The sequence below is a fragment of the Chiloscyllium plagiosum genome, unplaced genomic scaffold (assembly GCF_037043375.1).
Source record: "Chiloscyllium plagiosum isolate Xiang-an unplaced genomic scaffold, Cpla_swu_hap1 HiC_scaffold_28, whole genome shotgun sequence".
Classification (NCBI taxonomy): Eukaryota; Metazoa; Chordata; class Chondrichthyes; order Orectolobiformes; family Hemiscylliidae; genus Chiloscyllium; species Chiloscyllium plagiosum.
Window position 1 is genome coordinate 2,089,068 of NW_028270166.1, and position 20,056 is coordinate 2,109,123.

At 45.8% G+C, this 20,056-nt stretch overlaps 1 protein-coding gene across 2 annotated transcripts in view; it reads right to left on the reverse strand.

Moving 5' to 3' along the window:
* The window catches only part of shc2 (SHC (Src homology 2 domain containing) transforming protein 2), a 30,534-nt gene extending 10,769 nt beyond the window's left edge, over nucleotides 1-19,765 (reverse strand). The window contains exons 1-11 of one of the 2 annotated variants that reach the window (XM_043721550.2): nucleotides 19,076-19,765; nucleotides 10,157-10,227; nucleotides 8,366-8,426; nucleotides 7,855-7,974; nucleotides 7,347-7,400; nucleotides 6,589-6,640; nucleotides 4,426-4,552; nucleotides 3,224-3,398; nucleotides 1,803-1,875; nucleotides 1,069-1,245; nucleotides 214-500 (exon numbers count right to left, since the gene is read on the reverse strand). In XM_043721550.2, the coding sequence (XP_043577485.2) occupies nucleotides 214-500; nucleotides 1,069-1,245; nucleotides 1,803-1,875; nucleotides 3,224-3,398; nucleotides 4,426-4,552; nucleotides 6,589-6,640; nucleotides 7,347-7,400; nucleotides 7,855-7,974; nucleotides 8,366-8,426; nucleotides 10,157-10,227; nucleotides 19,076-19,588 (1,710 nt within the window). In that variant the 5' untranslated portion in view covers nucleotides 19,589-19,765. The remainder of the gene's footprint in view (nucleotides 1-213; nucleotides 501-1,068; nucleotides 1,246-1,802; nucleotides 1,876-3,223; nucleotides 3,399-4,425; nucleotides 4,553-6,588; nucleotides 6,641-7,346; nucleotides 7,401-7,854; nucleotides 7,975-8,365; nucleotides 8,427-10,156; nucleotides 10,228-19,075) is intronic. The other variant, XM_043721549.2, reaches the window with a different exon arrangement.
* Between the last annotated feature and the right edge of the window lie 291 nt (nucleotides 19,766-20,056).

Below are 20,056 nucleotides of genomic sequence, written 5' to 3' on the forward strand. Positions count from 1 at the left end.
CAAGAGGCACCCTGAATGGGAAGCTCTTCTTTCTGGCTGCATCTGGAGATGAACAAAAGGAGATGTTCGACCACAGAGGCATAATTGCCTAAAGCCCTCCCAGCCCCCACCCTCAGGAACATTATAGCAGCAGACAATGCACAGGCACTAGGAAGAGGAACCATTGTGAACCCACAGCTACCCGCTGGTCCCAGAGCCCTCATGCTAGCTCACCACTCCTTCTGGGTCCACCAAGAGAAGGTGCTTGGCCTGGCCATTGTGCATTCCAGTCAGAACGTACTGTCCACGGTTCGTCATGCTCTCCCGAACCAGGAAGTCTCCATCCAACACCAGGAGCTTCTCGGCCACTTTCCGACTAATCTTCCCATGATACCAGGACTCCCGCTTTAACTGTTCCTCCTCCATGGCTCTGGCTGAGCTGGAGTTTAAGCACGACATTCTTGTTCCTTTACATTTGCTGGATTTGACATCGTGCAGCTTTAAGGCGTCGTCAAATGGTCCTTCAGCAGAAAGAGACACAGCACTGACTGTCTAAAAATGCACCCCCCACCCCCGACGCTGCAGTGGTACACCCCCACATCCCCTGCCCTGACCCTGCAGTGGTATACCCCCACACCCCCTGCCCTGACCCTGCAGTGGTACACCCCAATACCCTCAGCCCTGACCCTGCAGTGGTACACCTTAGTCCTGCTCCTGCAATGATACATCCCCACACCCAGTGCTGACCCTGAGACATGCAGCACCCTCACCAGCTCCAAACATGGAACAGTGCAGCACTCCCCTCCATATTGCATGGCAAACATTGACTTGAAAAATAATTCCAAACAGCTGGAAAGAGAGTTTTGTGCACGCTGGAGGGAGGAGAGAAAGGGAAACAGTTTGCCAGGGCTTTGAAATAGGAAGCAGATCGAACCCAATCTCGGAGTAACCGTTCCTTTTTGGATTTTTGGTAAAATAGCCTCATATTCTGATCCTGGTCGTTAGTGCTAACAGATTTCAGGTGCCTAAAGGAACCCATTCAGTCCCTGTACCTTCTTCCAGTGTTGGACTGTGATGGAGAACACTTACTCATATCAAACAAGTCTTTCTCAGGACTCTCCATCCTGTCTGCCACTGCTCCATTCACGGTTATGCTTCTCTCTCTGCTGGTCCAGTCCTGCTGATCGAGAGCCTGTGTGTTAACGTACATATGCTCCTCACAAGTGGATCTTCCATATGGCCGGAGATAGCCATCACTCAGCACACCTGCAATGTACAATTCCAAGGATTGCAGTCAGGGCCCAGTGCAGCAGCTATACACTGTGTACAGGTCTCAGTTGCTCAGCTTCTGTGTTGGCACAATGGGAGGTTGCTATTGATTAAGGTTATGATCACCATGAATGTCAAAGACATTGTTCAAAATCCCTTTCTTGATCAGAGTCGCTGTCTCAGGGATAAATGCATAACATGATGTGGCTCTGTGCTTCCCTCACAGTATCCCAGAATCAACTCTCACTTTGCACCTAGGATTGGGGTGAGGGGGTTTAAAAAAAAAATCTGTCTGTCGCACCCTGCCAACAAAATAGGGATCACTCCCAACATGCGTTACTAAGTGAATTCTCCAACAGAAGAAATGGCTTCTTGGTTGAAGTGTTTCGCCAGACTGTGTTTGGCCTCAGTGGGAAAGTGAGGGAGGGGCTGGACTGTCTCTGTGAATGGGAAATGAGTGACAACATGAGATCCACTCCCTCTGAAACATCACTCAAGCCTGTGCATGTGTCTTCATTTAGGCTACCAGGGGAAGTGGATCATGACTGACATACCTGCCACGGATTGTCCCAGATCTTGACAGTGACCAACCATGTTGTCTTCACCATGCTTATCCGTCTCACTGAGCTGTAATAAAGATATCTCAATTAGGGACAGTGGTGGAGTTGGCAATGATGCCCAGTGCAGGAACATTTGACAGATTCAGAACAGACTGATGTCTGTGTCTATAGGTGACTGCAGGAATTCAGACTGGAAATGTGTCCCTGCATCAAGACAATGATCAGCTCAGCTTTTACATTTTTTATACAGTACGTGGGCATCGTGAACAAGACTGACACGTTGCTGTCCGCAGTTGTCCTTGAGCCGGGTACTAGGGAAGGCAAATAGAAATTTGGCATTTATTGCTAAAGGAATATAGTATAAAAGTAAAGTGTTTTGCAACTATACAAGGCATTGGTGAGACTTCATCTGGAGTACTGTGTACAGTTTGGGTCCTCCAACTTGAGGATGGATTTAATTGTATTGGAGGCAATTGAGAGATGGTTCATTCGATTAATTCCTGAGACAAAAGGCTTATTTTATGAAGACAAATTGAGTGGTTTAGGCTTATACTCACTATAATTTAGAGGAATGAGGGGAGATCTAATTGAGGTATAAAAGATGCTGAAGGGATTGACAGTGTAGAAAAAGAGCGGCTGTTTCCCGCAATCTAGAAGAAGGGATCATGGTTTTAGGATAAGGTGCAAGATTTAAAACAGAGATGGAGGAGGAATTACTTTCCTCAAAGGCGTGTGAATCTCTGCAGTTCCCTAACCCAAAGTACTATGGACACTGGGACATTTGAATAAATTTGAGGAGGAGATTGACAGGATTTTAATGATGAACAGGTTGAAGGGTTACAGGGAGCGGGCAGGAAAGTGAACTATGAGATCAGCCATGATCGTATTAAATGGCAGAGCAGGCTCGAGGGACTGAATTGTCTGCTCCTGATCCTAGTTGTTATGTAGAAGATTCCAGAAACTGAAGTTGTTTTGAATGTCATTTGCATTTCAAATTTACTTGCATCAACCCTTGGAAGAATTGCTAAACCAGCCAGTTACGACAGGACAACCTCCAGGGATTAGGTGAGAGACGGACGATGCTGGTTGTAATATCTCTCCAGGCCAACTCTCTAACTGTCAGAACCTCGTGAGCAGTCTGTACTAACTCAACAGAGAAGGAAACATGATGATACAAAACGAGAATGATGTAACTTTGGACATGAAGTCTGTCACATGCAAAATGGAGACAGACCTTTTTTTAAATCAGGAAGGGAATCAAAGGTTATGAGGAAAAAGGCAGGAAACGAGTTCAGGATTATCAAAATCAACTAAGATCTCATTCAATGGCACTGCAGACTTAGTGGGCTGAATGGTCAACCCCTGCTGCTACATCTTACGCTCTGCAAAGTTGATGATCAGGAGAGGACACTGACCTGCACAGTACCAGCTGGGCAAGGGGGCTGTGCCTGAATGTTGATCTGTCTGCTCCTGATGTCCACAACCCCTCCCAGAGGTGGCTGTTTTCCTGGAATACTGTTATAGTAATTATGTTCTGACATCTCCTCCTCCTCCTCCTCACCCCAGGCAGACTCCTCACTGCCATTCATCCTACATCCATCCAGCAGAGAAATACATATTACAATCAAAGCAGCAGATAGTCAGTCAAATCTTTGATCATGTGCAAAACTAGAGGGCATAGGTTAAAGGTGAGAGGGAAAAGATTTAAAACGGACCTAAAGGGCAACTTTTTCACACAGAGGGTGGTGTGTATATGAATAAGCTACCAGAGGAAGTGGTGGAGGTGGGTACAATTACAACATTTAAAAGGCATCTAGAATGGGTATATGAATACAAAGGATTTAGAGGGAATATGGGCTAATTGCTGGCAAATGGGACCAGGTCACATTGGGATGTCTGGTTGCATGGATGAGTTGGACTGAAGGATCTGTTTCCGTGCTGTATAACTATGTGTCAGGACTCCTGCTCTTGTTAAGGTATATTAATTTACAGTTAACTCAAACTGGGAGCACAAGTCAACTAGGAGGAGGTTAGTGATAGACTTGAAAAAGGACACAGACAACTGGAGGAATGGGCAAACAAGTGGCAGATGAAACAGAGAAATATGAAGTCATTCAATTTCTTAGGAAGATCATGGGGAGATAATGCAAACCATAAGAGCTTAATTCGAAAGGAACAGAGGGACTTCGGGGCAGAGGTTATTGAAGGTGGCCATACAGATTGACAGAATGGTTCATAAAGCAAACAATAGCTACAGCTTTATCAATGTGGACATTGAGTGAATGAACCAGATGGTGATGTAAAAAACGCTCACTCGTTCAGCCACAGTTAGAGGATTATGTCTGGATCTGGGCACCAAACCTTAGGAATCACACTAAGATATTGGAGAGAGTGCAGACAAGATTTGCAACACCAGTTAAAATGAGAGTCAGCCCCTTCAGGAGAGGGAGGGGGACCCCATAGCCCAGTGAGAGTCAGCACCTTTAGGAGGGAAGGCAGGAAGTGTGACAGGCCTAGCAACTACAGCGTGATGAGGTTCATTTTATTTGATTTCCCCAAAGAGATTGAAGAACTCACAACGGCACCATTTTGTTTCACACAGACTCAGTCGTCTTACCTGTCAAGAGGAGCAACCACTTTCGGGGGACTGTGCAAATACTGTTTGAACCTCAGTTCAAAGGCCTGTCCAATTGTGCTGATGACAGTCTGTGCTAACCCCTCACAACACTCCAGGATATGACAGGCTGTGGAATGTTAACAGGAGACTCCATTACCGAGTGTGGTATCTCATTGACTACCTGCAATTACAACACAATCCCAAGACCATTTCCTGGCCAATTTCCCTAATTTGATCTACAACAAACTACATGTGACAATATATTGATTTGAAATGGAGAAATGGCCAGTTGCAGTCTTCCTGTTTCTATTCAATTCATCCAAATGTCACTTCATAATCCCAAAATCAATTCTGCAACCCTGCCCCTCCCACAAACTCCCAATCCCTCTCCCAGTTCTGACAGCAACCCACCTGACCTTCCCCTGACCCCAACCTCAGAGAGACTTGGATTTAAAGAGACTACAGCCATATTTGAATGTCAAGTCTATTTGTCTCACGCTGTTCAGTGGTTTGAAAACCACAAACAGTGCTAGAAATGACTCTGAGAAATCATTTCACATGAAATAACTTAAGTATCTTCAGATCAGAGTGTTTACCCATTTACACGTCTGGAATGCTCTTTCTTTTCTTAATTTTTTTTATTATTCATTCACAGGATGTGGGTGTCACTGGCTGGGCCCAGCATTTATTGCCTGTCCCTAGTTGCCCCTTGAGAAGGTGGGGGTGAGCTGCCTTCTGTAAACTGCTGCAGTCCAGAAGCTCTAGGTGGACCCACAATGCCCTTAGGGAAGATATTCCAGAACTTTGACCATAGAACATGAAGGAACAGCAATATATTTCCAAGTCAGGACAGCGAGTGGCTTGGAAGGGAACTTGCAGGAGGTGTTGTTCCTACGTATCTGTTGCCCTTGACCTTCTAGATGAGAATAGTTTGGAAGATGCTGTCTGAGGATCTTTGGAGAGTTTCTGCAGTGCATCTTATAGATAATACCCACAGCAGCTACAGTAGTGGAAGGAGTGGATGTTTGTGGATGTGGTGCTAATCAAGTGGTTGCTTTGTCCTGGATGGTGCCAGGCTTCTTGTGTGCTGTTGGAGCTGCAAGGGGGGAGTATTCCATAACACTCCTGACTTGTGCCTTGTAGACGGTGGACAGACTTTGGGGAGTCAGGGGATGAGTTACCTGCTTTTGTATTCACTGTGTTTACATGGCTAGTCTAGGTCATTTTCTGATCAATGGTGTGGATAGTGGTGGACTCAGTGATAGTAACACTGAAATATTAAGGGCCGATATTGGATTCTGTCTTGTTGGAGATGGTCATTGCCTGGTATTTGTGCAACATGAATGTTATTTACCTCTTGTCAGCCCTGGATACTGTCCAGGTCTTGCTGCATTTTGATGTAGAGTGCTTCAGAATCTGACGAGTCACAAACAACGCTGAACATTGAGATAGGTTGATTAATAGTATCATAACCAAATTAAGGGAAAATTACATTTTTGAGAAAGCTTTGTTCACTCAAACAAAGTCTTCCTCCTGTTTCACCTGCTGTGGCCATTTACCTACATTGGCTCCTGGTCCTGCAACATTTAAACCTCCCATCCCATTTCCAAATGCCTCACAGCACCAGGGACCCAGTTCAATTCCCACCTCAGGCGACTGTCTGTGTGGAGTTTGCACATTCTGCATTGGTTTCCTCCGGGTGCTCCGATTTCCTCCTACAGTCCAAAGATGTGCAGGTCAGGTGAATTGGCCATGCTCAATTGCCCGTAGTGTTAGGTGCATTAGTCAGAGGTAAATATTGGGTAGGGGAATGGGTCTGGGTGGGCTACTCTTCAGAGGGTCGGTATGGACTTGTTTGGCCGATGGGCCTGTTTCCATAGTGTAGGGATCTAATCTAATCACACAACCATCCCAAGACAATTGGTGCATCTCCAGCTCTGCCTTCTGGCATTTCCCCAAGTTTCATTGGTCTGCTATTGGTGACCATACCTTCAGCTACTTGACTATAAACCTCTGGCATTTCTTTTTAAGATGTTCCTTAAAAACCATCTGTAACTAAACTATGAGTAAGTGTCAGTCGAGCTGCTTGAGTGGCTTAGTTTTAAATTTTATTTGATAATACTCCACTGAAGAAAGGCCCCATCTGTAGTTGCAAATACTCACCTCTCTGATTTACAGGGTCTTTTGCTACGTAGGCAACATAATCAGCAGTGTCCTGTAGAAGACATGAATTATTTACCGCTTTCTAATAACACTTCACATTAAAGAGTAACATCAGCCTGTCTGTGCATTTCAGGGACTGGAATGATGGGAGAATATGCTGAACTACATCCTGAATCTGAACAGGAGAGATTCAGTCGCTCTGTCAGATATCATAATTCCTCTTTGGTATTTTGATATAGGAACAAACCTACTTAAAATTACACAATAATGAGCAAATACTGGCATTAAAATAGCCATCTGAGGAATTTGAAACTGCAGGTTAAGGTTTCCTGAAATTATGTTTATAGAAATTGGTAATCTGGATACAAGGGATCAGGAGACCCTGTTCATAATGTGTCCTTTCTTCAGCCAGTGGTCTGAGAGCTGGTCAACTAATTCAGGAAACCTGATCATCTGTTAGGGTTGCTGCTCCTGAGTAAAAGTCATTACATGGTGCTCATCTGGATCTTGCAGTTGAATCCTCACAATGATCAACTAAGCTGCAATCGATCACTGCCTTCAACTGAAGGAGGGAGTCACCAAACACAAATACTGAACACTGTCTACATCACAAAGTAAAGATAGACCCACTGACAAAAACCCAGCAACTAGTCACTGAGCAGTTCCTCCACACCCGGTGATCCTTAGAGCTGCCCAGTGGGACAATTTAGAAAGGAGCTGTGGTGACAGTGATGTTGTCAGGTCAGGTAACTCCTTACTGTGTCCCCACCAGAAGCGAAGGAGATGGACTGCATGTGATGGTTCGCGATGATCTGGGAACAAAACACACAAAACATTTCACTCATACTCTCAGCCCCAGGCAGAGAAGAACAGCAGTAACCCTCACTCCACAAGTCCCAGGGCCCACAGACACCAGCAGAAACTGCACATTTGAGGGGAATTGTTTATGTTGTTCTCTCTTTTGTCAAAACTCCAGGACCCAACACAATATCCTGCCATCCCATATCCTGAAACTGCCCTGACTGTGGGGGTCTGTGGGTGGGTGTGGCTATGCACGTGTTGGGTGGAGAGGTTTGGGGATAAGAGAGAGGAGGAGGAGGAGAGTGTGGGCTTGCTGCTGAGTGATTCCCCAATCTCTAGGTAGTATCAGCCTCATGCTTACACCCCATCCTGTTATCCCCTGTTCACCCTCCCTCCATTCCACATTTAACCCCACTCCCTGTCCCCAGTTTATCCCCCCCCCGACCACACCCAATGTGTGGGTACCTGTCGGGTGGTGGGCAGTGCCAGGTTTAACCCTTCAATGGAGATGTTGATGGTGATGTTCATCCCAGCAAACCGCAGGTTACTTCTCCCGAGAATGGATTGCAGGGATTGGTTCGAAGGCTAAAGGAGGTAAAGGTGCAAAGCAAACAGGCACAGAATAGACATCAACAAGAACTAAACGGTCAGCAGTTAGTGAGTCTTAGTCCCGAACCCCCAACCAGTCCAGCAGGGCCTGTGAAACCTGTCCCCCAGGGAAAGTGAGCATGTGTATGCACGCGCACACGTCCAATGGGATCAGAGCCGGGGTTTTGGAGGGAGACTGCCTCACTTGTAGCAATGGGAATTGTGGACTTGCAATGTCCAAGGAGGCACAGGGCTGTGGGCAGCTAGCAGGTCGAATGAGACACTTGACTTTGCAAGGACATTGAACCTATGGTGGCAGGGCAGGGGCAGTTCAGTCTGAGATAAGTAAATCAGTCACAATCCAAGCTCAGCCTGTCATCGTTCGTACCTTCCTTTTCCAAGCCCCTTTCACTCCTGGAACTGTTTCGTGCAGCCGATTAATGGCTTCCCTGCAAAATGAGGTTAACTTGGTGAGAGAAGATTCAGTTTAGAATAACAGGCACTGCCCATCTCTGGACATATAGAGGCCCATCTTTACCTGTACGAAACACCTTCCATTAACACAGTGCATCCCAAAGCTCTTTACAGTCAATAACACATTTCTAAAGCACAGGCCAAATTGGACCTTGTCTAACCAATTGGCACACAAAGAGATCACGGGGTTCTGTCTGCATTGCATTGGGAACTTCAGGCTATACCACAGTCAGAAGCAGCAGCTTTTTAGCCCTTTTTACATACTTTTTAACAGTGACTTTCTCCACTGCAAAACTACTGGCAGCAGTTGCCTCAGGGAAATCAAAGTTATCACATGGTCCAGGAGGCTGAGTGAGCATCTCGGGATGACCATCATCATTGTTGCCCCAAGTATTTACAGATGGAAGTATTGAATATATAAGAATTTTTTTGAATTTTTTTTTAAGAATTAGGAGAAAGGTATAAAGGAGAAGTCAGAGGTAGTTTCTTTACGCAGAGAGTTGTGAATGCATGGAATGTGTTGCCAGCGGTGGTGGTGGAAGCAGAGTCATTGGGGACATTTAAGTGACTGCTGGACATGCAGATGGATAGCAGTGAGTTGAGGGGTGTGTAGGTTAAGTTGCTATATTTTACATTAGGATTAAACCTCGACACAACATTGTGGGCCTAAGGGCCTGTTCTGTTCTGTACTTTTCTACGTTCTAAAACAATTTCAGCTGCATTGAGAAGCTGCTTCACATTCAATGTTAATTTCAGATGTGGAAAATTATGTTTCCAACTTGTTCTTTACTAAGAACATATTGGGTACAATTTTACAACAAGGAGTTCCAATTTTCCAATCAAGAATTTGAGAGATAATTTTATTCATTGTTTGTGGCGCTGTGCTGACGTTCAGAACAAGCTGGCTCTTTAAGAAACATCATCAATATTAGATTAGCACTGCAGTCAGCTCTCACTTTGCCCTATCGATTGGTGCTGCTATTTCTACCCCACTCTCATCACTGCACTGATTATGGTGCTGATCATTGCAGAGGAACTGTTCACATCAATATAAAATTGTCAATCCCATTCTACAAGCCTCTGTGCAAAGAGATCCAAATTACAGTCACTTACGAAGTTAAAAATCACACAACACCAGGTTATAGTCCAACAGGTTTAATTGGAAGCACACTAGCTTTCGGAGCGACGCTCCTTCATCAGGTGATTGTCACTCCGAAAGCTCGTGTGCTTCCAATTAAACCTGTTGGACTCTAACCTGGTGTTGTGTGATTTTTAACTTTGTACACCCCAGTCCAACACCGGCATCTCCGAATCACAGTCACTTACAACACACATTGTTCAGGGGGCAAGGCAGAGAAACAGATACAGACTCCAAAAGGAAGGAAGTGAGAGAAAAACAGAGAGGGGGAGAAAGGGAGATAAGGAGGAGTACCATAAAAAGGAGAATCCATAACCTCTCAATTTGGATGTCATATTGGGAAGGTGTCAATGTTTATGGGACTGATTCCCAAAAAGAAAGCAGTCTAATCAAATAAGCAAGCGCTACCTTTGAGAAACACCATGTTTGAGAGTGAAACTGAATATTGATTGCATTTACATTTCGACTCCTTTGGCTTCTAATCATCTTCACTTCAGTAGCAGTCAATGACCATAACTAGATTCAATCCTATGGCGATTCTGTCAATAATATACAACACCATCTTACCTTGTGACCTGTGTTCTCGTGTTGAAGTCAAGGGATCTCATTGATTTGACCACTTCAATACATCCCATATACTGTAACAGGAAGATACAGGGTCAAACATAAATACACCAGAGATCAATCTTCAAATTTCATTTTATAAATAGACCACTCAGCCCATTGTGCTTGTGCCAGCTCTTTGAAAGAGGTCTCCAATGAGGCCACTTCCCTGCTCATTCAAATGCCTTTTTGAAAGTTCCTATTGAATCGGTTTCTACTGCCATTTTAGAAAGTCACAGAGATCCTCAGCACAGTAAAAAGGCCTTGGGGCCCATCAAGTCCATACCAATCAGAAACAGCTACCTAACTATTCTAACCCCATTTTCCAGCACTTGACCAAAAGCACTGCCTGCCTGGATATCAGAGGTGCACATCTAAATCCTTGTTCAATGTTGTAAAGGTTTCCGACTTTCCCAACCTTACAGTCAGAGAGTTCCAGATTCCCACCACCCTCTGGGTGAAAACATTTTTCCACACAATTCCTCCAAACCTCCAATCTCTTCCCTTAAATCTCAGTCATTGACCCCTGCATTGAGGAGAAACGTTTCTTCTGTTTACTCTATCCATGCTCCTCAATTTTGTTTAATTTTAATTCTGTCATAGGATATGGGTGTTGCCCTTGAAAAGGTGGTGGTGAGCTGCCTTCTTGAACTGCTGCAACTCCTCAGGAGCAGGAGATGGCTTAGTGGCATTGTCACAGGACTGTTAATCCAGAGATCCAAGTAATGTTCTGTCCAGATTTTAAAAAAACTAGAATTGTGGGACTAACTTGAGGGGCCAAATTGACTACTCACTCTAAATACTTACACTCATACATTCTGAAAGTTCAGTTCAAGATCCTTCCTTTGTACTCAAGCCCACTTTTCTCTCCACGTTTTTGACAGAAATGTCTTCCCCCTGTATTCACACAGAACAGCCCTTACCATACGGGAACAAATAGCCAGGATTCCTGCCTAGTCACTGAAGGGTCTGTGGAAGGGTCACTCAATCCAAAATATGAACTGTTTTCTCTGCACAGTCAAGGCTGAGGGTGACCTTATAGAGGTTTATAAATTCATGATGTCATGGATAGGATAAATAGATAAGGTATTTTGCCTGGGTTGGGGGAGTCCAGAACTATAGGGCATAGGTTTAAGGTGAGAGGGGAAAGATGTAAAAGGGACTTAAGGGACATCTTTTCTATGCAGAGGGTGGTGTGTGTATGGAATGAGCTGCCAGAGGAAGTGGTGGAGGCTGGTACAATTAAAACATTTAAAAAGGCATCTGGATGGGTACATGGTATAGGAAGGGTTTAGAGGGATATGAGCTAAATACTGGCAAATAGGACTAGATTAATTTAGGATATCTGGTTGGTATGGACGAGTTGGACCGAAGGGTCTATTTCCGTGTGCATGTGTATGACTATGCTGCCAAAACTGCCGAGTGTAGTGACTGCTTGAGGGGATTGAGTTAACAGGTCTTCAGAAGAGAAAATCTTTAAGAAGCATGTCCACACACAGACAAATATAATCAGGTTTGGAACCCAAGAAAATACATTCATACTGAGGGCTGTGCCTGAGAGATGCATGTGTTCATACAGAGAAGAGCTGGCGGTATTTCCCTAGAGGCTGCTCAGATACTATGGGCTGGAGGAGGGGTTGCATATAGGAATTCACAGCTGCTCAAATTACATTTTGGTCTCTTAAGTAGCTCATCACAGCTCATACTGCATTAAACGAGGAGGCAAGGTCAGACAGGGCACCAATAATGCCAGGAAAGAATAAAATGCTGAATCATTTTAGATTCTGCCCACTGTGTCTCTCTCACAAACCAATATGCAAGAGAATGATCTCACTCTCAGAAGAAACCAATGTAGAATGGGAACTCTCACTGACCCAACAACACGTCTAAGGAGGGGAAAATGGGGTGACCTAGATTGAGGCTGATATTAATGCACTGCAACAAGAAACAGAGAGAATGGCAGAACTAGTAATAGTGACAGATGGAACTTAATACATAAAAGTAAGAGGTAATATCTTTTGAAAGAAGGGATAAGGAGCGGAAATATATACAGTTAATGGCACAGTTCTAAAGTATGTACAGAGACAGAGACCTGAGGTTCACATGCACAGAGCACAAAAGATGACAGGTACATCAAGAGAGAAATTTAATAAACAAATAGGATCCCGGACTTCATAAATCAAGGCACTGAGAACAAAAACAGCAAGTGATGCTAAGTCTTTGTAAAATTCTGGTCAGGCCACAGCTAGAGAATGGTGTGTAGCCCTGGACGCCATCCTTTAGGAAGGATGTGAGGGTCCTTGGGAAGAGGAGATTTGTCAGAATGGTCTTGGGGTGGGGATTCAGTTGTAACATTAGAAGAGAAAGACTATTGTGTTCTCCTCAGAGAAGAAGGGAGATTTGCTGATGATAGACCAGATTCAGCCATATTTAGATAAAGTAGAGAAAAAACAGTTCCTATTGGCCGATAGTACAAGGAGCAGGGACCCCTGGTTAAGGTTTTGTTACCCCAGGTGCTGGAGCGAAGCTTCCTCTCCCTTTCTATACTGGGCCTCGAAAGGCAAACATTCCATTGGCTTTTTCAATTATTTGCAGAATCTCACTATTCCACTTTAATGATCAATCGGTGTACATGGATCCCCAAATCTCTGAACTTCCACGGTTTCTAAACTTTGCTGTATTTAAATAATTCTGGGATCTTACCCCCTTTATTGGTTCCATGAGCTGACATTTTCCTTTCCTGAAATCTACTCGCCACAGTCTTATTCATTCACTCACTTTATCAATGTGTCTCTGTAAATTTATATTCCTGTCAACACTACTCACTGTTCCATCAATCTCAGTGATTGGTAAACCCATTAAACAGCTGTTGATTGTGTTACTTAAGTTTAGTAATGCAGAGACTAGTAAGAGCCCCAACACTGATCCTTATCGGACACCAGTCATTACCTTCTTTCAGGTCGAATACATACCAATGGTCACGAGCCCTGTCCTCAGCATCTAACCGTCTCTTAACCAGATCTATATTTGTCTTTAATTTCACAAAGTTTAATTTGAGTCAATGGTCTCATATGCAGAAACACATCAGGAGAGAGGAAAGACAAACAAAGCCAGAACTCCCCAAACAACAAAAGACAGCAAGATGAAGCAGAAAAAGGTGTCAGGTTATTAATACAACTGAGAGTCAGGCTAAACATAGAGCACTAAAAGAGGAATTGGAAAGAAAAGAATCAAAGAGTATGAGAAGAGACCGGCAACTAACACAAAAGGAAATCCATAGAACATAGATACATTTAGAAATATACTTGAAATTAGACAGGGCAAAATTAAGAGCTATCCGAACAGATGTGGTTGATTAAGGAAAGTCAGCAGAGATTTGTTAATAATATGTCGTGTCCAGTTAATTTGACTGAGCTTTGAATGATGATGATGATGTTAACTGCAGCTGATGGGATGTAGATAGACTTTGAAAAGATACTTCATAAAGTGACATGCAACAGATTTGTCAATAAAGTTAAAGGGCTTGGAATCAAAGGGACAAACGCAGCATGGATATGAAGGTGGCTGAATAATCGGAAACAGAGGGTAGTGGTTAACTGTTCTTATTGGTAGCAACCTAAAATCAAAAATCATTAGCAGTTGGGTAAGACAAACATAGAAAATTTGAGGAGTAGGCCTTTTGGCCCTTTGAGCCTGCTCCACCATCCAACACAGTCATGGCTGATCATCTAACTCAGTACCAGGTTCCAGCTTTCCCCCATTCTATTTGATCCCTTTAGCCCAAGGACTATTTCTAACTCCATGAAAATGTTCAATGTTTTTGCACCAACTATTTTCTGTGGCACAGAATTCTGCAGGCTCACCACTCTCTGGGTGAAGACATTCTGCAGGCTCACCACTCTCTGGGTGAAGACATTCTGCAGGCTCACCACTCTCTGGGTGAAGACATTCTGCAGGCTCACCACTCTCTGGGTGAAGACATTCTGCAGGCTCACCACTCTCTGGGTGAAGACATTTCTCCTCATTGGTCCTAAATGGATTATCCTGTGTCCTTAGACTGCAACCACTGGTTCTGGACACCCTGGTCATTGCATGTATCCTGTCTAAACTGGTTAGCTTGTCATTTCAGAGGCTAGGTATAAGTCAACTACTAGCTGTGGGTCTGGAGTTACATGGTGAGCAGATCAGGACAGCACATACCTCTCTGTGAAAGGACTTCAGTTATAAACCCATCTTTCACAACAATTACTGATGGGATCATGGTCATCGATTGACTTATTTCCAGATTTTGTTTAAAATTCAAATTCCACAATCTGTCACAGAGGAATTTGAAATCAGATCCCAATAACATTGCTTGGGTCTCTGGATTACCAATCCACAATCAATACCACTACATTACTTCACTAGTACATAGAAAAATGGTTGTGGTTGTTGGAGGTCAGTCATTTCAGCTCCAGTCTCTGCAGGAGTCCCTCAGGATAGCATTCTTGGCCCAGCCATCCTCAGCTGCTTTATCAATGACCTTCCCTCCATCATAAGGTCAGAAGTGGGGATGTTCACCGATGATTGGGCAATATTCAGCACCATTCGCAGCTCCTCGAGTACTGAAGCAGATTGTGTCCAAATGCAACAACAACTGGACAAAATCTGGAAGAATCTGAAGAAGGGTCACTGGACCTAAACCGTTAACTGTTTTCACTCCACAAGTGCTGCCTGACCTACTGAGTTTTTCCAGCAATTTCAGTTTATGGACAATATCCAGCTTGGGCTGAGAAGTAGCAAATAGTATTCATGCCATAAATGCCAGTCAAAGACTATTTATAAAAAGAGACAATTGAACCATTGTCCCTTGACACTGCTAAATCCTCCATTATCAAAATTCTGGGGGATACATCTGACATTCAACTGGACAAGTGTCAAAACGTACAGCGCTGGAAAAGCACAGACAGTCTGGCAGCATCCGAGGAGCAGGAGAGTCAACATTTCAAGCATAAACTCTTCATCAGGAATGTGTCAGGGGGTGGTGTGGCAAGGGGGCTGAGAGATAAATAGGAGGGGGTTGGGGCTGGGTGAAATTGGCTAGAATTGCAATAGATGGGTGAAGGTGGAGATGATTGTGATAGGTTGGAGTGAAGGATGGAGTGGATAGGGTGGGAAGGAAGATGGACAGGTAGGACAGTTCAAGAGGGTGGTGCCGAGTTGGAGGGTTGGATCTCAGATAAGGTGGGGGGAGGGGAGATGAGGAAACTGGTGAAATCCACATTGATTCCTTCGGTTGGAGGGTGCCAAGGTGGAAGATGAGGCCTTCTGCCTCCAGTTGTCGGGTGGCTAGGATTTGGGTTGGAAGGTCCCAACTGGACTAGCCATATAAATGCAATAGCTACAATAGCAGGTCAGAGGCTACAAGTATTTCAGCAAATAACTGACTTCCTGACCCTTCAAAGCCTATCCAACAGCACAGGGAGTGTGAGGGAATACTCCCCATTGGCCTGGACGGGTGCAGCTCCAACAACACTCAAGAAGCTTGACACCATGGCTTAAAAATGTGTTGCTGGAAAAGCGCAGCAGGTCAGGCAGCATCAAAGGAACAGGAGAATCGACGTTTCGGGCTTATTCTCGACGATTCTCCTGCTCCTTTGATGCTGCCTGACCTGCTGCACTTTTCCAGCAACACATTTTTAAGCTCTGATCTCCAGCATCTGCAGTCCTCACTTTCTCCAAGATTGAGACCATCCAAGATAAAGCAGCCCATTTGATTGGCACCACCCTCACAAGTATATACTCTCTCCACTACCGACGCTCAGTAGCAGTGGTTTGTTTTGTCTACAAGATGCACTGCAGAAATTCACGAAAGTTCCCTAGACAGCAACTTTTCCAGACCCACAGCCACTTCCATCTAGAAGGACAAGGGCAGCAGATACAGGGGAACACCCACCCCCTGCAAGTTCCCCTCCAAGCCACACACCTTCCTAACTTGAAATATATTGCCGTTCCTTCACTGTCACTAGGGTTAAAATCCTGGCATTCTCTCCCTAAGGGTATTGTGGGTGTACCTAGAGCACAAGCAGTTTGGGAAGGCAGTTCACCAGCACCTTCTCAAGGGCAAGCCATGTCAAAGATGGGCACTTGGTGATGGGCACTAAATGCTAGCCCAGACAATGACAGCCACAATCCATGAACACATTTTTAAAAATTGATGTGCAAGGGACAATTTCAAAATTCCACAAAACTTGGAAATATTGTGAATATTGTGAATGAGGTGATAGACTCGAAGAGGACACGAGCTGGTTGGTGAAATGGACAGGGAGTTGGCAGAGATAAAATTTAACACCAAGACTCATGAAGTAATTCAGTTTGGTCAGAAGATTAAAGAGAGACAACACAAACTGAAAGGAAACTATTCTAAAGTGGGTGCAGCAGCAGAACAAGCTCGGGTGCAGGCACACAAATTACAGAGTGGTAGAACACATCGAGAAGGTGGTTAATATGGTCTATAGGATCCTGGGATTTATCAATAGTGGCTTATAGGACACAAGCAACGAATTTGTGACCTAGTGGTATTACCATTAGATTATTAATCCAGAAACTCAGCTAATATTCTGGGGACCCAGAAATCCTACCAATGAGAGATGTTGGAATTTGAAACCAATATTAAAAAAACTGTGAGTAAGAATCAACTGATGATCATGAAACCATTGCCAATTGTCAGAAAAACCCATCAGGATTTCTAAGGTCCTTCAGGGAAGGAAATCTGCCGTCCTCACCTGGTCTGGCCTACATATGACTCCAGAACCCCAGCAATTTGGTCGAATATCATTTGTCCTCTGAAATGGCCTAGAAAGCCATACAGATGTACCAATTTCTACAAATTCTCAAAGAAATGAAAACAGGTGAATCACCTGGCATTGACTTTGGCACCAGAAAAGACATAGGCAGAAACAGCCCTATCGACCCTGCAAAGTCCTCCTTCCTAACATCTGGGGACTAGTGCCAAAATTGGGAGAGCTGTCTCACAGACTGGTCAAGCAACAGCCTGACATAGTTATACTCACGGAATCATACCTTACAGACAGGGTCCCGGATCCCACCATCACCATCCCTGGATATATCCTGTCCCACTGGCAGGGCAGACCCAGCCGGGGGGAGGGGAGGGGTTGTTACAGTAAGGAGGGAGTTGCCCTGGAATGCTCAACATTGGCTCCAGACCCCACGGTGGTCTCACTGCTTCAGGTTAAACATGGGCAAGAAAACCTCCTGCTGATTAGATTAGATTAGATTACTTACAGTGTGGAAACAGGCCCTTCGGCCCAGACACGGGGAGAATGTGCAAACTCCACACAGTCAGTCGCCTGAGGCGGGAACTGAACCCAGGTATCTACCACGTACCATCCTCCTTCAGCTGATGAATCCGTACTCCTCCATGTTGAACAACACTTGGAGGAAGCACGGAGGGTGGAAACGGCACAGAATGCATCTGGGTGGGAGATTTCACTGTCCACCACCAAGAGTGGCTCAGCAGCAGCAATACTGATCGAGCTGGTCGGGTCCTAATGGCCAGAGCTTTTAGACTGGGTCTGCAGTGGGTGGTGGGGGAACATACAAGAGGGAAAAACATACTTGACCTCATCCTTCCCAATCTGCCAGCTGTAGATGCATCTGTTCATGACAGTATTGGTGAGAGTAACCATCGCACAGTGTCTGTGGAGACAAAATCCTGTCTTCATGTTGAGAATAACCTCCATCATGTTGTGTGGTATCTTCACCACAGACATACTTCAAACAGATCAGGCAATTAAAGACTGAGCACCCATGAGGTGCTGTGTGCCATCTATAGCAGCAGAACTGTACTCCAGCACAATCTGTAACTTCATGGCCCGGCATATCCCCCAGTCAACCATTACCATCAAGCCAGAGAGGGCAGGAGGGTATGCCAGGGGCAGCACTGGGTGCACCTGAAAATGAGATGTCATTCTGGTGAAGGAGGACTACTTGTATGTCAAACATCATAAACAGCAAGTGTTAGACAGATCTAATTGATCCCATAACCAACAGATCTACTCTCTGCTAGTCCCCATAGTTCCAGAGACCTCTATGGGAGGGAACATCCCTACAAGCATCTACTCCATGGTATGGGCTGAATTGCCTGTTTCTCTGCTGTACACATTCAACATTATTGAATTAAATGCTTTCTTGACGTTCATACAAACTGCATCCAGCAATATTTACCTGAACACTCCACCTGTTGCTTCCTGCAAAACTTCAATCAAGTTTGGGAGAGACCTAACCTTTACAAACTCCCTCTTTCTCAAAACTGCAGCAGCTTCTGTCAGTGATCAACATCTCTCTCCTATATTATAGATGCTAATAACATTCTCATAAAGTAATTCAGTTATAGATTCTAATAGCATGACCACAGCAGATGTCAGGGTCTAACGAGTCTATTACTTCCTCTTTCTCAATGATACGCCCCTGTCTGACACATTCCAACAATGACTGAGTTCCCAACAACACAACTGGTTTGAGACCTGCCCTGTGCCCCTGGCCTCCCCTGTGCAGGGACCCGGCTATAGTCCACCCCAGCTTGTTGTGGGCAGTGAATGGACAGGAGACTGGGTAGGGCTTGAGAGTAGCCCCCGTCCTCCGAACCCAGCAGCTGCATGGGGGCTGAGTGTAGCATCCAGTGCCCACAGCCCAGTGCCCACAGCCCAGTGCCATGCCTAGTGCCCACAGCTCAGTGCCATGCCCAGAGCCATACCCACAGCCCAGAGCCCACTGCCCAGAGCCCAGTGCCATGCCCACTGCCCAGAGCCCACAGCCCAGAGCCCACTGCCCAGAGCCATGTCCAGAGACCACTGCCCAGAGCCCACTGCCCGTGTTACTCACGCGGACGATGTAGGAGACCCCCGGGCCCAGGATCCTGGTGTCTGGGTGCAGCCAGCCTCCTGATGGTTTGTTGATGAAGCTGCCTTTGCGATTGCATTCCCCTCCGGCCAAGCGGACTCCTTCCACCCGGAGCCTCCTCCCTCCGGCCGGCGGCCGGCCCGTAGCCTGCACCGAGCAGGGAGGGGGGCACAGCGAGTCACAGGATCCCAGGACAGCGGGCAGAGCGGGAGCCGGACCCCCGGGGGCTGCCCCGGGGGCTGCCCCGAGACCCCCAGCGCGGCCGGGAGGCTGACCCTTGGCTGGGCTCCTGCCTCCCAAAAACCCCGAACCCGGAGACGCCGAGAACTTCCAGTGCGGGATCCTGGGAATGAGGGTGCAGAAGGTGGTGGAATCCTCCGGCTCTTCGGCCACAGAAGCGGCACCGAGCTGGCCGCTCATGGCCAGGCCGTGCAGAAAGCCGCTCCCCGAGCTGGTCACCGACTCACTCCGAAAGCGACCATACTTGGGCTTCATCAGCGGAGCTGTCCCTCAGTGAAAGCTCTCAGCTCTCTGACTGATCAGCTCCACACTCCCCAGCACAGCCGCTGATGTCATTTGGCGAATTAATCACCCATTACCCGACAGCCAAACAGGAGAGAGAGGGAGAGACACTCTCACAGACACACAGTCAGGGGAGACAGGGAGAGACACTCTCACAGACACACAGTCAGGAGAGAGAGGGAGAGACACTCTCACAGACACACAGTCAGGGGAGACAGGGAGAGACACTCTCACAGACACACAGTCAGGGGAGAGAGGGAGAGACACTCTCACAGACACACAGTCAGGGGAGAGACACTCTCACAGACACACAGTCAGGAGAGAGAGGGAGAGACACTCTCACAGACACACAGTCAGGAGAGAGAGGGAGAGACACTCTCACAGACACACAGTCAGGAGAGAGAGGGAGAGACACTCTCACAGACACACAGTCAGGGGAGA